The 16,526-nt window shown below is 37.3% G+C and overlaps 2 protein-coding genes across 2 annotated transcripts; one reads left to right on the forward strand and one right to left on the reverse strand.

Moving 5' to 3' along the window:
- Positions 1-668: 668 nt before the first annotated feature.
- Positions 669-3,299, reverse strand: LOC129090386 (uncharacterized). The gene is made up of 4 exons (XM_054598029.1): positions 2,988-3,299; positions 1,849-1,965; positions 1,607-1,665; positions 669-1,003 (listed from the first exon to the last, which is right to left on the reverse strand). Exons 1-4 carry the CDS (start codon positions 3,295-3,297, stop codon positions 878-880), a joined length of 612 nt encoding a protein of 203 aa, XP_054454004.1. The 5' UTR covers positions 3,298-3,299; the 3' UTR covers positions 669-877.
- Positions 3,300-12,608: 9,309 nt separating this feature from the next.
- On the forward strand, positions 12,609-16,241 carry atox1 (antioxidant 1 copper chaperone). The gene is made up of 4 exons (XM_054598008.1): positions 12,609-12,741; positions 14,074-14,149; positions 14,879-15,029; positions 15,459-16,241. Exons 1-3 carry the CDS (start codon positions 12,736-12,738, stop codon positions 15,001-15,003), a joined length of 207 nt encoding a protein of 68 aa, XP_054453983.1. The 5' UTR covers positions 12,609-12,735; the 3' UTR covers positions 15,004-15,029; positions 15,459-16,241.
- Positions 16,242-16,526: the final 285 nt, after the last annotated feature.

Raw genomic sequence — 16,526 nt, forward strand, 5'->3', positions numbered from 1 at the left:
TGCAGGACACCCGATCTGACTCACAATGTTTCATTATCTTTGTTAAATGTTATATTCTCTTTATTTAATGTTTCATTCTCTTTATTTAATGTTTTATTATCTTCATTTAATGTTTTATTCTCTTTGTTTAATGTTTTAATATCTTTATTTAATGTTTTATTCTATTTATTTAATGTTTCATTATCTTTGTTAAATGTTATATTCTCTTTATTTAATGTTTCATTCTCTTCATTTAATGTTTTATTCTCTTTATTTAATGTTTTATTCTCTTTATTTAATGTTTTATTTTCTTTATTTAATGTTTCATTATCTTTACATTCTCTTTATTTAATCTTTTATTCTCTTTATTTAATTGAAGGTCATGGGCATAGTATCCACCAACTTCTACTTTCTGATACCTTTCTTCCTAATAGATGAGACTTCAGCAAGCTTCAGTGAGAGTGGTGCCATCCAGCCAACAGCCTTTGATTTAAGACTCATCAAATATATGTGTCATAAGCTTTATTCAGGTCCAACAACTTTAAATCACACACAATGTCAAACTGAAAAAAAATAATTGGACTGTACAGCAGGTGTTTTATCAAACCGAATATATTATGAGTGACAAAATGTCTAATATCACTTTTTTTTTTCTTCACATTCTTATTTCTTTCAAATTTTGAGTAATTGTTCATGATTAATCTCACAAGTAATAATAATACTAAAACAATAAAATTATATTAAGAATGATAATAAATGCATATATTTGGTTCATCCAGGCAACATCACAAAACAAAAGCTGTCTCTGTACTAAGCTAATCTAATTTCTGGTTTCATGACTCCTTCCTGCATCACTCTATGAACATGTTAGATGTTCGTTCTTCATGGTGACTTCACGTCACTCAGGGTCTCTTGTGCCAGAGAACAGACACTCCTGTGGTAACTCCCTGTTATTCTTCCATCTTTTGGCATTTCTTGAGTGGAAATCCAGCGCTACATAGTTCACTGTTGTCAAATCACCATCCTGCAGATGATAATTATGACATAAGATGTAACAGCTGTGAGACCATAACCAATTTGTACTGGATTGTATGTTAAACATTAAAAATTGTTATATCTTATTTACTGTAAAGGACCCAAAGATTGCTGATTTATATTGAAAATAAATTTTTGAGCCAGGAACATTTTTTTAAAGCAGTTAGTGTAGTGTTCCGTTGAAGAAAGACGTAAAACAGACAGAACGTGACCTTTGAACATAATCCAGGCAACAATTTTGTTATTGGGAAACAAGTTTAGTAGTTTACGAATGTAATTTCTAGGAGACAGGGTTGAGCGAGGAGCTGCATCTAATTTCAGGAATGGAAATAACAAGTTGCAATTTACATTAATTTACAATAAATATGTGATGGATGGTGACCCACGAAAAACAAGAGAATCAGACCTTTAAGCAATTGCACAAAAATGACATGGATGGAGGAATTGTTGGATGGATGCCAGGTGTGAGTGGGTCCTTGACCGTGCCGTGTTCTGTGTGTTTACATTCTGTAAATCAGCATTCCAGTGCAGAATAACCATATTATTCAATTCTAGGTGTTCATTAATCAAATGATATTTAAATTATATTTACCACATTGCTTGGTTGATCCTCAGCTGATCTGTCATGTTGAGCAAGATTGGAAGCTTCTCCTGTTAATGAAAGCAAGACGTTTCAGACAATAAAGTTATTGTTGTCATTTCACTTTAATGTCTTTAATCTCAGGACCAACAACTTACTGACGATGTCAGCAGTTTTTGACTACATTTCAAAACCATTTCAATTACTGCAAAAAACTGGTTGAAAAAAATCAATGCGACAAACGATGAACCTACCTTTGCAATGTTCACAACCTGGCTTTTGATTTCTGGAGATACTTAGAGCTGCAATAACAGTCACACAGCAGGCCAGCAGAGTCCAAAGCACAACGAGGGATGTGCCCAGTTCTGGTCCTGGAAGGAAAGAAAAAAATACCAACGAGAAATACACTAGCATGACATGCTAAACCAGGATGAATATCGGTAAACATTAGGCTCAATTTAAGAAAATGTATTAAAAAATACAAAACATAAATAATTAAACTGAATCCATAATCTCACACAAGAACAATATTTCGTCTCTTCACCCACGCTGCCATTGGAACTTCAGCCAGAAAGAAAAACCTACCGAGGGGCTTGATACAAAACACCTATATTTGGACAGCTTAATTTATGTCATAAACATACAGATACAAAGAATTTGACCCATTCTAACAAAAAGCAGTGGGCTAATATATTTGCCTGGGGAGCAACTTAGGGTTCAGTGTCTCGGTTAAGCACAATATATGCGGACAGTAGAGGCCAGGGATCGATACGCCAACCTTGCTGTTAAAGGACGATCCGCTTTACCATCTGAGCCACAGCTAACCCCAAAATACATTGTATTAATGCAATAATTCAGATACAGAGATAGGTTGCAGTTCGCATCGTAGGTGCTCAAAAAGGATCACATAAAGCACACAAGAGAGCAGCAAAGAGGCCATGATGTGACAAAGAGTATTGCAGGAACCAGAGAAAAAACAGCAACTCACAACTAACAAAGAGGGGAAGAGAAGCGGAGGCAGCCAAACCCCAACTGAACTAGAGATGCCCTTAGCACTTGATGTCATAATAAGTCCATCGCAAGAAGCCTTTAAATAAAATGAACTAATTCAGTGGTTTTCAACCGTCGAGTTTTGTGGCCCTTTGAAACACAAATCCAACTAACCACCCCTCACCGAAGTGTAATTACAGTTTCTCTCACTGTGAGCACTTCAAGCTGATCTAATCAATTTTTTTGTTGTTGTTGTGGCTTAAAGAGATAATCAAGTATTTTACAAGATAAAAAGGCAAAGTCCGAAAGGTAAGTATAATTTTATTGAGCAGAAGATTTTTTTGGTTTCAGAATATTAATCAGTATAGATGTAATATAATGTAAATAAGACTTTAAAACTTACTTGTCTCCACTTTGGTTCCTTCACCAAACAGGATCTCTCCACATGTGACCACAGCACAGTAGTAAGTCCCAGTATCAGAGGAGTTCTGGATAGTTTTTGACAGACTGTAGTCACAACTTCTTTCTTCTTGTTTATCACTGTGAGTGTAAATGATGCTTGGATGAAATTCTCCTGATCCAGATCTGAACCAGTGCACACTGTGTTCACCTGGACACTGGACTCTGTTTTCTTTGTTCTTAGAGAGAAGTGAACACTGGAGAGTCACTGAGCCGCCCGGCTGGACCGACTCAGTCTCCGGACTTTGTTTCATGTAGATAGATCTCTGCTGATTTTTATAGAAAAAAGGCAGTTAACTGGTGGATTGTTTGACAAAGCAGCAAGCAAAAACACTGAAAAGAACATACTTTACCATGCACAGCCAAAAGTGTTGCATTTATAAATGTCATTCCGTATGCCGATCCTGCTTGACAGAAGTATGTTGCTTCATCTTCTTTGCTCACATTTCTGATGTCAAGAACATACTGATCGTTCACTATGGGGACCTTGAATCTTGAGTTGTCAAATTGTTCTTGAAGTTTTAGTTTGTCATGAGTTCCTTCCGCAACAGTTTGGACCATATGGCCAAACTTCAGCTTTATACCAGAAAAACAACCCCGCTTCATTTTCAAGGAATGGACATGACAAAGTGAAATTATCACCAAGTTCAAGCACAGTCCAAGAGACCTGTTGAGGAACCTCTGAAGTTTGAACCAGGGCTGAGGAAAAGAGACAAAAACAGTTACAAGGACAGAACAGGGCAAAAACTGGTATCTACTATAAAATACAAATGCATACACTAAACAAATAAAAATAAATACATAAAGTCAAGACATTAAATAAACTGTATTTTAGAACACATCTGAAAGTAGAGAAGTTAAGTTACACTCACACAATGAACTCAGAAGAATCAAAGCAGCCAGTCTACTGATCATCGTGCTACAGAGCCCTTCTCTTGCACAACTGATGCCGTCTCACAATGGAAGATTTAGTCACAAGATGATCAAGGTTTACGAAGTGGAAATCCTACTGATTGGCTGGAACATAGAAAATGCACTTCCTGTTCAATTTTGCAAGCCAATGACCCATTTTCAGTGAATGTAAGGCTCACAGTTTTTTTCCTTTTCATGACTAGATAATGATTCTAAAGCAACATGACAAAAAAAGAATTGTATATAATACAATCATACATAAATACAGATAAAACTATAAGACTATGTTTTGTTTTTTCTCTGATGTCCAATTTGTGATGCTTTAAGTACACAGGGATTACTCACAATTTTAGTCCTTACTCAACTTAATCAAGAACAGATCTGAGATTTAAATTGGCCAACAGACAAATAACCTGGATTTGGACACCAGAGACGACTGCTTGTATTCAACTTGTATTATTAATGCATAACAATCATTACTAATCCTACAAACTCATAGAGTAGTATCAAAGCAAAGGGATAACTGTAAAATAAAAGACAGGATATTGATACTACTCATAAGAATTGTTGAGTATTATGTTAAAAAAACGATTGGTGTATGTCAACACATTCCTGAAGTGTTCAGGGTTTTTCTGGGTCAATCTGATTGGTCTGTAGAATTCAGGGGAAATAAGCAAACACTTAAAATTGCACAGCTACTTTGCTAATGGTGCAAACAGTGTTAACCTTGCAGCCATGAATTATCATGCACTTACATGTTGTTTTTCTCTGCTTTATTAATGCTCTGAAATGCTCTGATATCGTAACCTTTAACATCTAGAGTAAATTGCTCCAGAAGGCTTTGCCTACAGTGTTTGAGTAGGATGGGCAGAGGCCCCTTGCAAGGTAGCCTCTGCCATCAGTGTATGAATGGGTGTCTATGGAATAATGACATGTAGTGTTAAAGCGCATTGACTGGTGCTATACATGCACAATTCCATTTCCCATCCATTTACCAAGTATAATCTTGAGATACATAATGTCATGTTACTTTATAACTATTCTCAACTACATTTTTCTGATGGCTAGTGTTACTTTCTTTTCAGATTAAGATTTTACAAACATTTGATCAACTAATACATTTTAGTGCATTGATATAATTTAAGTATAAGTAAAGTAAGTATCAAAGTAAGTCAAAAAAGTTAAATCCAGCTTGATTAGCCACAACCTACAAGTACTATTTACAAGTTAATGTAACCTGATGTTTGCAGTGACAAGAACATGATACCTCACTGACTTCCCACCCACAAACAATAATGCAATGCACAATTAGAAAACCTACGTAAAACAGAATATAAGACACTGTTTTGGTGGGCAAGTGCTTTTTACCCAGCATCATCAGAGTAACCTATAAGCCTATGTTTAACATAGCCGACATGTTATTTGTTTTTTGTTCATCTTGTAAGCCATTATCTTGATGTGAGTTTGGTTAAATTTGTTAATATTGGAGCGACCCTTGGTGAGGAAAGCTACGAGACAGCGGACAGTACACAGGCTAACGTGGGCCGTAGCCTACGCCAACACAACAGATAACACCGTTAAACACAGTCTTAACCGGCAGGACATCACGCTCCAGCACACAGACTCACTCCTTCAGGTTAGCAGAACCACACAATTACATCCCACCCAACTGTATCTGCCAATCCCAGGTATTCTCTCTTGTGCCACCTAAACCCCATAGGAAGCTCGAATGATTGACAGGTTTGACAGCTATACAGGTCATGAGACCTTCACTGACCCGCTGAACTCAGTAAATGTCATAACTCTTACTCTTAACTTGAACAACTTCTTCTTGTAACACAATAACCCTGATAACATAACAGTTGGACATTATATGTCACTCAGTCCGTTACAATATCCTTTTAAAATTGTTGTTAAAATGACAATTGCTCTGGGGAATATGTTACAGATACTCTTCCTGTTTTAATATTTAAAATTTTAAGAGCAACTCAAACACTGAATCACATGTTGTTTAAATAAAATTGTGTAATCACATTGCCCTAAAGGACATTAAATATTGTTAATATCATGTTTCTTCTTTTCTTTCTGTTTTGTAATAGAGAGCAGGCAATAAAATCAGAGACTTGTGATAAGAGCTTCTCCCAACACCTAAATGCACATCAGGTAGCCAGTATTGTGCTTTGATGATAAAAGGTTGCTGTATATGTGTCCGTTGGTGGGCTTTACCACTTCCGAGCATGTCATCTTCTCATCTCAGGAACTAAGTGACACGCGAGACTACAAGTTACATAAATAGAGCTGAAGTAACCTACTTAAATCCATCTTTCCTCTGAAGATACAAAAAAAACACAGATTTTTAACATTTGATCTGATATTTTCCCTACACATGATCGCCAATGATACTGTAATCATGAATTTAAAGTGAATGTTGTAAGAATAAATAATTAATTTTATGGTTTACAACAGCTGCAAAAAGTTTATATATCTCGATGGAAATAAAAAGAGCCTCAGAAATCATTTCTGAAATGCTAAATATGGATACATCATATGTAGCTACTCAAAAATAGTTTGTTTGAATCTACACTGGTCTTTTACCTTGTTTATTTCACAGCACTGCGGTGGGGCTATTTTCACGTAAATGGCTTTGAAACAAGGAAAGCCACACGCAACGGCTGAGCTGTGAGATTTGGGCTGTGGCTGGCCATTTCTCTGCTTTGACAGACCGCCAAGCAGGTTTACTCAGAATGTACATGACTCTGGGCATCAACAGGATATGTAGCTAGGGTACAAGAAGCCGCGGCGGGCTAAATATAGAAAAAACAGTTAACACGATAGTTATAAAGAAAGAAAGACTCTGCTTTCCTGGATGTGTACTCGTTTAGTTAAATGTCTACCACTCAACCTCATGCAACCAGAATTGTTTTTAAATATTAGATTGTATATTGTTTAATAATGATGGTTGGTATTTAAAAAAACTAACCAAGTTCAGTATCAAAAAATGTTTCATGATACATTTTAGAATATTTCAGGTTTATGGGATCAAAGTCCTAAATTGAAGGTCAAATTAAAGGTCAGTGGGGATTTAAAGACATCACTGTTTTACCCACATTTACATGATAAAGTAGCAACAATTGAAGAACTTGATGTGACTGGGGGTTCAAAAGATGGTATTCACATTATTGGGTCTGCAGATCATGACAAATGTCACCAGTAGAAGTGTATAAGATTTGTAGACATATAGCATTTAAACCAGGTCATTGTAAAAGTAGAGAAATATACAACCCTGTCATGACTAAGTTCTGTGCCATAGTTCAGTACTTTAATGGGACATTAAAGTGGGTTCCAACATTAACATGGACATGGATTCAAAAGCTCAAGGTTGTAGTCTGAGCAGTTAAACCTTATATGATACATTTTGATCTTAAAAGAGCTAAATTAAAATTAAGGGCATATTTAGTGCCTCCAAATATATCGCGCCTGAGGCGGTTTCAAGCTAACAGTGCTAACAACGGCAACAGTGCTGAGCAGTGGCCTTGAGCTGGCTAGTGCGGCACACTTAGATGCACTAACAAGCACTAAAAGGCCAGCCCATCTATGTAGACAAAGCTTAGAGAGTCATGGATTACAACAAACAAAGAGGGAAACTGACTTTATTCTCTGCTCACGTATACTTACTTACAAATAAAAAAAAATATATATATGTCCTTCTACAAATAATTTGTAGTGGTTTTTTCCACACCGCCAAAATAAAAGCAGAAATGAAACAAAGCAAAATCTTTATCTAATTTATTTTTTATTTATTACACGGTAATAAACACTCTTATACATTCTTCATTGCGCCCAAATAAAAAAATATATATATATCTCATCTCTCACAGCTCAAGCAGGGGGCCCCAGACTTCCCTTTCCCGGGCCACATTGACCAACTCTGACGGGGGATCCCGAGGCGTTCCCAGGCCAGTGTTGAGATATAATCTCTCCACCTAGTCCTGGGTCTTCCCCGAGGTCTCCTCCCCACTGGACGTGCCTGAAACACCTCCCAAGGAAGGCGCCCAGTGGGCATCCTTGCCAGATGCCCGAACCACCTCAGCTGACTCCTTTCTAAGTAAAGGAGCAGCGGCTCTAATCCGAGTTCCTCACGGATGGCTGAGCTTCTCACCCTATCCCTAAGGGAGACGCCAGCCACCCTTCTGAGAAAACTCATCTCGGCCGCTTGTACCCGCGATCTCGTCCTTTCGGTCATCACCCAGCCCTCATGACCATAGGTGAGGATAGGAACGAAGATCGACCGGTAGATCGAGAGCTTTGCCTTGCGGCTCAGCTCTCTTTTCGTTACAACGGTGCGGTAAAGCGAACGCAATACCGCCCCCGCTGCTCCGATTCTCCGGCCAATCTCACGCTCCATAGTACCCTCACTCGCGAACAAGACCCCGAGGTACTTGAACTCCTTCACTTGGGCTAAGGACTCATTTCCTACCCGGAGTAAGCAATCCATCGGTTTCCTGCTAAGAGTCATGGCCTCAGATTTAGCGGTGCTGATCCTCATCCCAGCCGCTTCACACTCGGCCGCCAGCCGATCCAGTGAGTGCTGAAGGTCACAGGCCGATGATCCAATGAGGACCACATCATCTGCAAAAAGCAGTGACGAGATCCTCAGACCACCGAACTGCAACCCCTCCCCACCACGACTACGCCTCGATATCCTGTCCATGTATATCACAAACAGGATTGGTGACAAGGCGCAGCCCTGGCGGAGACCAGCACCCACTGAGAACGAAACTGACTGGCTGCCGAGGACGCGAACACAGCTCTCGCTTTGGGAGTACAGGGATTGGATGGCCCTGAGGATAGACCCCCTTACCCCATACTCCCGCAGCACCTCCCACAGTTTCTCCCGGGGGACCCGGTCATACGCCTTCTCCAGATCCACAAAACACATGTAGACCGGATGGGCATACTCCCAGGCCCCCTCCAGGATCCTTGCGAGAGTGAAGAGCTGGTCCGTAGTTCCACGTCCGGGGCGAAAACCGCATTGTTCCTCTTCAATCTGAGGTTCGACGATCGGCCGAACCCTCCTTTCCAGCACCTTGGAGTAGACTTTACCAGGGAGGCTGAGAAGTGTGATACCCCGGTAATTGGCACACACTCTCTGGTCCCCCTTTTTGAACAGGGGAACCACCACCCCGGTTTGCCACTCCTTTGGCACTGTACCCGAGTCCCACGCGATGTTGAATAGGCGTGTCAACCATGACAGCCCCTCAACACCCAGAGCCTTTAGCATTTCTGGCTGGATCTCATCAATCCCTGGGGCTTTGCCACTGCGGAGATGTTTGACTACCTCAGTGACCTCCACCAGGGAAATTGACGACGAAACACCATCAACCTCGAGCTCTGCCTCCAACATAGAGGGCGTGTTATTCGGATTCAGGAGTTCCTCAAAGTGTTCCTTCCAACGTCCGACGACCTCCTCAGTTGAGGTCAACAGAGTCCCATCCTTACTGTACACAGCTTGGATGGTTCCCCGTTTCCCCCTCCTGAGGTGCCGGATAGTCTTCCAGAAACACTTTGGTGCCGACCGAAAGTCCTTCTCCATGGCCTCTCCGAACTTCTCCCACACCCGCTGCTTCGCCTCCGACACGGCAGCAGCTGCAGCCCTTCGGGCCTGTCGGTACCCTGCAACCGAGTCAGGAGTCCTCCAGGATATCATATCCCGGAAGGCCTCCTTCTTCAATCGGACGGCTTCCCTGACCACCGGTGTCCACCACGGTGTCCGAGGGTTACCGCCCCTTGAGGAGCCTAAGACCCTGAGGCCACAGCTAGCCACCGCAGCTTCAGCAATGGAGGCTTTGAACACCGCCCACTCCGGCTCAATGCCCCCAACCTCCACAGGAATGCCAGAAAAACTCCGCCGGAGGTGTGAGTTGAAGATACCTAGGACGGGGGCCTCCTCCAGACGTTCCCAGTTCACCCGCACTACTCGTTTGGGCTTACCAGGTCTATCCGGAAATTTCCCCCATTCCCTGATCCAACTCACAACCAGATGGTGGTCGGTTGACAGTTCCGCCCCTCTCTTTACCCGAGTGTCCAAAACATGCGGCCTCAGATCAGATGACACGATCACAAAATCGATCATTGATCTTCGGCCTAGGGTACTCTGGTACCAGGTACACTTATGAGCACCCTTATGTTCGAACATGGTGTTTGTTATGGATAATCCATGACTAGCACAGAAGTCCAATAACAAACGACCGCTCGGGTTTAGATCAGGGAGGCCGTTCCTCCCCACCACGCCTCTCCAGGTGTCTCCATCGTTGCCCACGTGGGCGTTGAAGTCACCCAGCAGAACTACGGAGTCCCCTACTGGAGCCCCATACAGGACTCCATTCAGGGTCTCCAAGAAGGCCGAGTACTCTGAGCTGCTGTTTGGTGCATACGCACAAACAACAGTCAGAGTTTTCCCCCCCTACAACCCTAAGGCGCAGGGAGGCGACCCTCTCGTCTACCGGGGTAAACTCCAACACCGCGGCGCTCAGCCGGGGATTTATGAGTATCCCCACACCCGCCCGGCGCCTCACGCCCTTGGCAACTCCGGAGAAGAATAGAGTCCAACCCTTATCCAGGAGTACGGTACCAGAGCTGAGACTGTGCGTGGAGGTAAGCCCCACCAGATCTAACTGATAGCGCTCCACCTCCCTCACAAGCTCCGGTTCCTTTCCCCACAGCGAGGTGACGTTCCACGTCCCCAGAGCCAGCTTCTGCCGCCCGGGTCTGGTCCGTCGAGACCCCTGACCTTCGCTGCCACCCATGTGGCTGCGCACCCGACCCCAACGGGTCTTCCCACAGGTGGTGGGCCCATGGGATGAAGAGAGGGGGTGCCACGTAGTTTGTTCGGGCTGTGCCCGACCGGGCTCCGTGGCAAACCCGGCCACCAGGCGCGCCATCGAGCCCTCCGTCTGGGCCTGGCTCCAGACGGGGCCCCGGGCTTCCTCCGGGCCGGGTCACATCTCCTCTTCTTGCGTTATTCATTGAGGATTTTTGAACCATTCTTAGTCTGGCCCCTCACCTGAGACCACTCTGCCATGAGAGACCCTACCAGGAGCACAAGGCTCCAGACAACACAGCCCTCAGGTTCACAGGGACACGCAAACCTCTCCACCACGATTGTTCATATTTTTTTTATTTTTTAAATATATATACATGTTAAATATTCATAGTTTTTTAACTTTTTTATTTATATTTTTTAAATATTCATAGATTTTTTATTTTTTTCTAATTTTAAATATATATATATATATTTTAAATGTTCATAGTTTTTTTTTTTATTTTTTTTTAAATATATATATTTTTTAAATATTCATAGTTTTTTAACTTTTTTATTTTAAATATATATAATTTTTAAATGTTCATGTTTTTTTTTTTTATTTTATTTTAAATATATATATATATATTTTAAATGTTCATAGTTATGTCCTTCTACAAATAATTTATAGTGTTTATTTTTCATCACCGCCAAAATAAAAGCAGAAATGAAACTGGTTTACTTTCATTATAAAACAAAGAAAAATCTTTATCTAATTTATTTTTTATTTATGACACGGTAATAAACAATCTTATACATTCTTCATTGCCCCAAAAATATTGCTATATAAAAAAAAATGTCCTTCTACAAATAATTTGTGGGTTTTTTCACACCGCCAAAATAAAAGCAGAAATGAAACAAAGCAAAATCTTTACCTAATTTATTTTTTATTTATGACACGGTAATAAACACTCTTATACATTCTTCATTGCGCCCAAATAAAAAATAAATTAAAAAAATGTCCTTCTACAAATAATTTGTGTTTTTTTTCCCACACCGCCAAAATAAAAGCAGAAATGAAACTGGTTTACTTTCATAATAAAACAAAGAAAAATCTTTAGCTCATGCATTTTTTATTTATTACACGGTAATAAACACACTTACAAATTCTTCATTGCGCCCAAATAAAAAAAAATAAAAAAATGTCCTGTGTTTTTTTCCACACCGCCAAAATAAAAGCAGAAATAAAAAACTTTTTTTATTTTAAATATATATATTTTTTAAATGTTCATTTTTTTATTCATTTTTAAAATATATATATATTTTAAATGTTCATATTTTTTTTATTTTTCAAATATATATACATTTAAATATTCATAGTTTTTTAACTTTTTTATTTATATTTTTTAAATATTCATAGATTTTTATTTTTTTCTAATTTTAAATATATATATATATTTTAAATGTTCATAGTTTTTTTTTCTTTTTTTTTTAAATATACATATTTTTTAAATATTCATAGTATTTAACTTTTTTATTTTAAATATTCATAGTTTTTTAACTTTTTTATTTTTTTATAAATATATATATTTAAAATGTTTTAAATGTTCATAGTTTTTTAACTTTTATTATTTTAAATATTCATATTTATTTAACTTTTTCATTTTAATTAAATATTCATAACTTTTTTAAATTTTTTTTTTAAATATATATATATATATTTTAAATGTTCATAGTTTTTCTCTTATACATTCTTCATTGCCCCCAAAATATTGCTTTTTATATTTTAAATGTTCATAGTTATGTCCTTCTCCAAATAATTTGTGGTTTCTTTTCCACACCGGATATCCGGTGTCCAGCTGGTCGGCGCTAGCTTCACTGCTTCACATTTGCGGAGGTTTCTCAGCTACATTTGCTTCTCAGTCGGAGGCAGAAGTCCACCACAGGTCTGACAGCCGGGTCCAGACACATCTCTGCCAACATGACCGTGAGTCTCCCCGTTAGTCGGCTTTAATCCGGTGTAATGCGAGTTTATCGGCGCTTCCTTGCTGTGGTTGCTGATAGCATTCTAGCTAGCTAGCTAGCTGTGGAGCCCCTCTGGTCAGCTGACCCCATTGATACAGTCAGAGGGGCTGGAGTAATGAGTTAGTTTAAATATATCTGATGTCATTAAGTTATTGTTTATTTAGCTTTACATTCTATATTTATTTTTTAAATATATATATATATTTTAAATATTTATAGTTTAATTATTTCTTTTATACATTTATATATATATATATATATATATATTTTTAAATATATATATTAAATATTTATAGTTTTTTCAAAAACATTTTTTATATATATATTATATTTATTTATAGATTTTTATTTTTTAAAGATGTATATTTTCAATATTTATAGTTTTTTTAAATTCTTTATTTTAACTATATATATATATATTTTTTTTCAATATTTATATTTTTTAAATTTTTACATTTTAAATATATATATATATATATATAGTTTTTAAATATTTATAGTTTTTTTAATTTTTTATTTTAAATATATATATTTTAAATATTTATAGTATATTTTATTTTAAATATATATATATATTAATATATAGATACAGATCGATTGTGAGCCGCAGAGGGGCTGGAGTAATGAGTTAGTTTAAATATATCTGATGTCACTGTATGCAGTATTAAGTTATTGTTTATTTAGCTTTACATTCTATATTTATTTTTTAAATATATATATATTTTAAATATTTATATATTTTTAAATCTTTTCATTTTAACTATATATATTTTAAATATTTATAGTTTTTTATTTTTTTATTTAAAATATATATATTTTAAATATTTATAGTTTTTAAAAATATATATTTTAAATATATATATATATAGTTTTTAAATATTTATAGTTTTTTTTTTTTTATTTTAACTATATATATTTTAAATATTTATAGTTTTTTTATTTTTTTTATTTTAAATATTTATAGTTTTTTTATTTATATATTTTTTTAATATTTTATATTTATTTTTTTTTAAATATAAATATTAAATATTTATATATTTTTTTTTTTTTATTATATATTTTAAATATTTTTGTTTTTAAAAAAATTTTTAAAATGTTTTATTTAAAATATATATATATTTTAAATATTTATAGTTTTTTTTTTAAATATATATATTTTAAATAATTATAGTATTTTAATTTTTAATTTTAAATATATATTTCAAATATATTTATTTATTTGTGTATATATTTATTTGAATACATATAATGTTTGTGTTGTCAAGTTTGAAAAGTGTTTTTTTGTCTCCAACAGAAGCACGAGTTTGAGGTGGCGATGACGTGTGAGGGATGCTCAGGAGCTGTGACAAGAGTTCTCACCAAACTAGGAGGTAATTGTGACAGGTGTCCTCAGTCTTACCCGTCTCCTGGTTCTACGACAAGACAAAAGATGGAGACTATCAATATTTATATCAATATGCAGGTTGTGGCTTTTATTACATTTTTTACGGAGTGCATATTGGCCAGCCATGCCATGCAATTTTACTGCTCCTCTCAGACCCCAACTACATAACATCAGCCTTTAACACCTATAATAAAAGAATACCTCCTTTGCATATTTTAATTTAATTTCTCTTAAAGCCAAAAGCACTTTAAAGTTTTCTTGCCTGTGTGAGAAGAGTCACCTTGTAAGTGGTTCAGCTTTTAGACAGCACTTATGAAGTAAGAGTCTTTGCTGTTCAAATGCCATATTTAAAGATGTAAGTTCTGAATATTTTCAGAACTCAGAACATGTTTAGGTCTAAGGAGTTTCGTGTTGCTATTAAAAACCTGAATTATGAGTTGGTTATTTAACTCTTTAAAGCTGCCTTTGCCTGGTCTTGTTATGCTGAAATGTAATACAGATACACATGTAAACACAATCAGCTCTCTCCTCTCACAGAGAATTCAGTAAAAGCAAAAGCGCAGTATGAAAGCTTTTAAACGTTGCTTGCATCACACCCAACCTCATTAGCTTTTGTCTCAACATGTCACCTGATGCAGTGGCACTTTTGAAATACTTTTCATCTGCTGCCTCCTGGATGAAAAACAAAGAGCGTCTTTGTTCTCTGTGTCCTCAGATGTGAAGTTTGAGATCGACCTGCCCAAGAAACTGGTTTGGATCGAGTCCGACAGAGACGTGGAGGTTCTCACCGACACGCTGAAGAAATGTGGGAAGGAGGTCAAATACAACGGCACCAAATGAAGGAAAACCTGCTTCACGTAGAGCAGGTGACATGATGCTGATGATGTGTTAAAGTCCACAAAGATTTATGTTTATTTTCTCCACAGATTTATGATCTCCATAAACGTACTATAGTTCTGTAGAGTGTTAATTATTATTACTTTAATTAGTCATAATGTTTTTTAGAAACAGTTTAGATTAAATCTGATGGCAAAAAAATGGAAACAAATTAGTTATTGTTCTCAACAACTGTACATTGAAATTGAGCATATTAGTCCTGCAAAAAACAATTATTTTCACCATGATTTGATTCAATATTACATTACATTACAGTCATTTAGCAGACGCTTTTATCCAAAGCGACTTACAGGAAGTGTATTCAACATAGGTATTCAAGAGAACTACTAGTCACCAGATATGGATTTACTAATATAATGGCACAGGTCAGCTGATGTATGTTTGTGTTTTTTCTTTAGGAAATCATCGCTGCTGATGCAAGGAGAAGATTTATGCTGGAATTCAAGTTGTTCACGTGTAAGGAAGCGTCTGATGGATCCCAAGTGACCCCCCCCCCCCTAGATACACAACCCCCCTCAAGCTCACATGCACAAACATCCTCTCTGGTGCAGATCTCCTGTCAGTTTTAGCATGTCTCTACTTTAGCGTGTCTCCACGTGACATTCCTCTATTCAGCATACCTATTTACATAGCTGTGTTTTGAAAAAAAGTGACAGTAACTTTTTATGTTTTGTTACGTTAATTTACTGGATTACAGACGGGGGGGGGGGACTCCATCTTTGTAGATTCAAAAACATCAGGACGTTCAACTTTTTCTACTAGTCGAAAAAGCTGCAAACACAATTAAAGTTTACATTCCAAGGTTGGTAAAACATTCTGCAAACTATTGGCTATGTTTGCCTGCACCTTGGCCTCTCAGTGTTGTTGCTTTGGTTTGACGCTGTTAAAACTGATAAGAGACGTCTGTAGATGTGCACCAAAGGGGGGAGGGGGGGGACTCGTCTGCTGGACTTTGTAAAAACGCTTCCTTTTAGCTGCATCGCACTTCACACTACGCTAATCTATTAAAACCACAGTTCAAATAAATCATGTTGATTGATTACTAACAGATATCTTTGTTTTTCTATTAACAAAGTGAAGCCCTTCGGGGAATTAGCTCTTAATTCTTTTCTGTGACTTTGAGGAAAAGATCCTCTATACACTTGGTTTTTGTAACTGTCTTTATGTTGAGTTCACAGGGGGAATAAAATCACTTCTGCCTCACTATGTCTGATTCATTATAGCTTTATTAGTAGTCATACATATTTAATTGTGTTGGTAACATGTAGCATTTATTATGTCAAAAAGAGCAAATCCATGTTGAAGAGCGAGTTGAACGGTGTTATATTGGTGTTTTCTGTTTGCTGGAACGTTAGCATTTTATCTGAATACCAAATGAGAACGACTGAGTAGCTGTTTGTTTCATCATCGAGACATAAAACAAGGTCCCAGGCAGCTCTGTATGCAAATATGTAATGTGTCACATC

The sequence above is a fragment of the Anoplopoma fimbria genome, chromosome 4 (genome assembly GCF_027596085.1).
Source record: "Anoplopoma fimbria isolate UVic2021 breed Golden Eagle Sablefish chromosome 4, Afim_UVic_2022, whole genome shotgun sequence".
Lineage (NCBI taxonomy): Eukaryota > Metazoa > Chordata > Actinopteri > Perciformes > Anoplopomatidae > Anoplopoma > Anoplopoma fimbria.